The sequence below is a fragment of the Cherax quadricarinatus genome, chromosome 38, assembly GCF_038502225.1.
Source record: "Cherax quadricarinatus isolate ZL_2023a chromosome 38, ASM3850222v1, whole genome shotgun sequence".
NCBI lineage: Eukaryota > Metazoa > Arthropoda > Malacostraca > Decapoda > Parastacidae > Cherax > Cherax quadricarinatus.
Window position 1 is genome coordinate 12,078,869 of NC_091329.1, and position 5,000 is coordinate 12,083,868.

General features: G+C 40.8%; 1 protein-coding gene across 1 annotated transcript in view; it reads right to left on the reverse strand.

Moving 5' to 3' along the window:
* The window catches only part of LOC128692930 (protein borderless-like), a 9,002-nt gene that overhangs the window by 329 nt on the left and 3,673 nt on the right, over positions 1-5,000 (reverse strand). Inside the window, exons 3-7 of the mRNA XM_053782282.2 lie at positions 3,372-3,964; positions 1,856-2,060; positions 1,192-1,290; positions 913-1,104; positions 1-74 (exon numbers count right to left, since the gene is read on the reverse strand). The exon at positions 1-74 is cut by the window's left edge and continues 329 nt beyond it. Of these exons, the coding sequence (XP_053638257.2) occupies positions 1-74; positions 913-1,104; positions 1,192-1,290; positions 1,856-2,060; positions 3,372-3,964 (1,163 nt within the window). The remainder of the gene's footprint in view (positions 75-912; positions 1,105-1,191; positions 1,291-1,855; positions 2,061-3,371; positions 3,965-5,000) is intronic.

Genomic DNA, 5,000 nt, shown 5'->3' on the forward strand with positions numbered 1-5,000 from the left:
CAGCAGCAGCATCACGGGCGTGACAGATGGATGCACGGCTATGTTTCCGTGCTGCATGGCAGCTGGTGGGTCACCTGAGAGAGAGGGAGAATAAAAGGTTCCAGTGTACGTCTTTTAACGTGGGAGGCCACACGGTGTACACACAACACTACTAGAGACATACCTTGCAGAACAAGCTTTTCATGGACTTGATAAACGTCTTCACAGACGGAAACGTTGAAGAACCCCTATACAGAGAAAAATGTTTACAAAGTTCTACACTGAGGGAAATGTTGTGGATGCTTTACACGGAGTGAAACATTGATAAATGTCTACACAAGGTAAAAACGCTGATAGAGATCTACAATAAGTAAAACAAATTGAAGTTCTACACGGAGCGAAATATCCCAGTTAAAGCTTTCTCTACTGCCTACGACGTTTCTTCACTGTATTTACCACATGCTCTCTCTTGCCAACATCTATGCTAAAACGCTGTACAAAACAAATACGTTTCGCTCTAAGAAGACATCAGTATTAGAGCAAAACTCATCTATAAATAAAGAAGAACGTGACGTAGATCATAGGTTAATTATTCTGGTGGAGGTCATAATAAAAATTTGTGTTTTAGGCCATTTGTATGTCGGTTTATGTGTATGAGTGCATGTATGAATGTATGATATAAAGACTGTGTATGCTTGTATGTATGTATATACTCTATGAAATGCGTATGATATTGTATTTTTAATTAGTTTTATTTATTTATATATTTATTTTATTAATATGTGAAATTGGTTTTCTGTTTGGCTGTTATGAATACGATAATTGTAACTCACTCTCTCTCTCTCTCTCTCTCTCTCTCTCTCTCTCTCTCTCTCTCTCTCTCTCTCTCTCTCTCTCTCTCTCTCTCTCTCTCTCTCTCTCTCTTTCTTTTACCTTCTATAACATGAATTATGGCACTGTCGGGCGTGCCAGCAGAAGGCCAGCAGGAATAGTTGCCTGAATCATGTCTGCTGGCGCGGGTGACGGTGAGAGTGCTACTAGTGACATTGTCCACCTGCGTCACCACTGTCACCCTCCCTGCATCACGCTGGACTAGTCGGTCATCCTGGTACCACAACACTAGACCTGAGACCAGAGGCACATGTTAGTTCTACCTTCTGCTGTAACTACCAACAAAAGTGTATTTCAGACAGGTGTCTGGCTCCGACTCACCTGGTATCAGGAGTTGTTCCCTCACTACACACACAAGAGTCACTGTGCTGCCTGCTTGGACGTACAGTGTGTGTTTTCCCTGGATGGTGGCCCGAGCCTCTGTGGAACAGAAAGGAATGTTGATTAATGTGTATGTGGCATGTGTTGCATTGTATATATATAATATATATATATATATATATATATATATATATATATATATATATATATATATATATTTATATATATATATATATATATATATATATATTGTATATATATAATATATATATATATATAAATGATAGATTTACTGTGAAGGTTGAGTGAGCTGCGGGAAAGGACAGCTGGGACACAGTGGCCTCTGTTGCGGACAAGACACGGTACTGCCTTCTGTGAAAGTTCAGCGGTAAAGCGCTGAGCCTGTTAATCTAGGCACCACAGTTCGAGCCCCCTGTCCATTAATCACCAACAGCAATAACATTGTGAATAATAACAATATCATTATTAATAATAAGTAGTAGTAGCAGTTGTTGTAGTAGTTAATAATAATAATAAAATTATTATTATTATTATTATTATTATTATTATTATTATTATTATTAACAATAATGGAAATTTAAAAAAAATAATAGTAGTAATTAATAATAATAATAATGATAATAAACTTGGGGTGGGGACTGACCTATGACAGTAAGGTTATACCATGATGCCAGACGAGGCTGAGTATTGACCTGACATGAGTAAGGTCCGGCATCTCTCATCTGTGTGTACTTGATGATGAGAGTCCATGAGTCTCCCAGGTGAGACACTTGTACTCGGGAGTCCGAGGAGAAGGTAACCTCACCTGAACTGAGTACGTGCAAGTCACGACCCCTGATCCACGACACCTGCGTAGGAATGGGTCGTTAAGTTCATTAAGTTTATCTGTTAAACTATGGTCGTTAAGTCTGCATGTCACCTCTTCACCAGTTAACGATACTTTAATATCTAACTAAAATACTGAGTTGTATTCTTAGCGAATATATACACTGACAGATATACGCCTCTCGTTGTATATACAATGAATCACACCTCTTCGTTTGTATACACTGGGAGATACCCACATGTCTCAATGTATATATATAATTAGAGATACACACTATTTGATGTATATATACTGGGAGATGCACATGCATGCTTCCATGTATATACAATGAGAGATACACACTTCTAGATGTATATTATATACACATCGGTGTATATACAAAAGGAATGTAATAATAATAATAATAATAATAATAATAATAATAATAATAATAATAATAATAATGCTTATATCAGCATCTTTATTAAGACTTCGGAAACGTAAAGTTATCATTATCAGAGTCATTAAAGAACGAAGTGCTCCTTCAAACTGTACATACAGGGTATTTTCGTATTACAATAAGCTTATTAAAATAAGCTTATTCTAACAGTTCCTTACGTTGCATGTCTGAAATTCATTTATTTATGCGTGAAAAATAATAGGAACAAGCCTTTGTATGATTTGTTGTCGTATAGCACCGATAGTGGAGAATAAAGATACCAAGACGTTGCACATGTATCTTATTCATCTCCTCAACGTCGGAATCAAGGTGCTTTAGATTACCCAAGAACAAATCTCTTTCTGAAAAAAAAATAATGTTGATGGAGGGAAAACAGAGGGAAGGGATGGGAGAAAATTTTCGGAACTCCGCGGGGGCGTTGACCCCTGAAACACCCTCCAGGTATACTCCAAGGAGGTAAACAGGTGAGGTTTGAACCCATGCAATCGTGTTATTACGGTTTTTTAAATCATGAAGAATGGTAGATTCTGCTCTCCACTGTACAACGGCACTACCACCCTTCTCTCACTGTTTAGACAGTGAGAGAAGGGTAGAAGCGCATCTCTTTCTCTGAGATGCACTAAGCCACAAGGGCTCTGCTTGTGGCTTAGCGCTTCTTTTTGATTATAATAATAATCTTTCTCTGACACACACGTTTAACAGTATTGTGTAATCTCTCTCTCTCTCTCTCTCTCTCTCACCATAAACAAACTTGTTAAATAAGGTAAGCTATCCCTTTCAAACCTGTTAAATGTAATAAAACTCCCGACCCTCATATTACAGAAGATAACGGACATTTCTTCAAAAGACAGATGGCAACATACATTCTCTCATCAGAGAGACAGCACAGTATACCTGTCTGTTGCCCAGATGCTTGACGATGCAGGTAAGAGTGGCTGGTTGACCCGCCCTGACGGAGACCTGGACAGCGGGAGGCTCCAGGAAGTAAGGCCCCGATGGGGCGTTGCTGGGGTCCTCAAGGGTCGTCGTTAGGGACGGAGCCACCTTCTGAAGACTCAGGTCCCGTAGGTTCAGCTCCCACTGATCTTGTTCGTGAGAGGAAATCGAATCTAATGCCACTGACTTAAGCTGCTGATCCCAAGGCAACTGTCGCCTCTGTTTCTGCCAAAGAATTGGATCCCAGAACCTGTACTGGTCGTCCTGTTTTAGTGAAGCCAAGCTCCAAGAATCGCTCTGTTCTTCCTGTTGTAATGACGTCAGGTCCTCCCGTTGCAATGAAGATAGATCCCACAACTCTCGCTGTTGCTCTCTCTCTTGCCCTGTAAAAGAAGCCCCATCAACCTGATGCATCATGGGACTCAGGGTTTCCCCGCCCCTCAGAGACATGGGGTCGACCTCTCCGTCCCTGAGAGATATGGGGTCTCTTTCTCTGAGTGTCTTCCTGTCATCAGAGGTCCTCCAGTCGTCCACACTCCTGGCTCCTCCAGCTGCAACACAGAAAGCATTATTTGCTAACTTACCCCAGCAGGATGACACTTATTATGCGTCCTCACATACACACGGACGCACCTTGCACACGCGATACATAAACTCCAACGAACACACACAAATATGTGCTCACATAAACAAACACACACACAAACAAATACACACACAAACAAATACACACAATCAAACACACACACAAACAAATACACACACACACAAACACACACATATATACATTAATACACACACATACACATACATGCACATACACACACACATACATACACATACACATGCACCCTTGACAAAATATCCAATGGATTAAAGAGACCCTGGCCTTGTTGCAACGAAATTGTTTTATTGCAAGATCAATCAGGAAGCAGGAGAAAGAGGAGAATACTGATGACTGCACAGTCACTCTGCTTCCTGGTGACTGCTGTCCGGCGACTGCTCTCTAGTGATTGTTCCCTGGTAATTGTTCCCTAGTGATTGTTCCCTGGTGTCTGCTCCTTGATCATTGGCCCCTGGTGACTGTTCCCTGGTGGCTGCTGTCTGGTAACTGCTGCTTACTTTTTCTTAATACACTGGCCGTCTCCCACTGAGGATGGTTGACCCGAGAAAAAGGAATCACATTCACCATAATTCATTCATTAGCTCTTTTACCATAAGTGTGCTGATATGACAGTACAGCTGAGCCTCAGAACTGTAGCATCCTCACTCCATCCCGGCTAACCTGTTTTCATGATTTCCTTCGCAAATGTTACCTTAATTACACTCCAACAGCACGTGAAATCCCCGAAAAAAACTGTTTTTTCTCCACCTATTTCTCCAGTACTTCCCTGGGACAACACCTCGCATCTAAGAAGTTCCTCACAAACCTAACCTAACCTAGCCTTGATTTTTACCTAACCTACCTTGGCAGTAATGCAGATCATAAAGAAGCAAACACCTTTTTAACAGTATGTATGAATGGACCCTAAAGGCCTATATGCCACGAGTTATGACTTGACAACTGTAGATACCTGGAGTTTACCT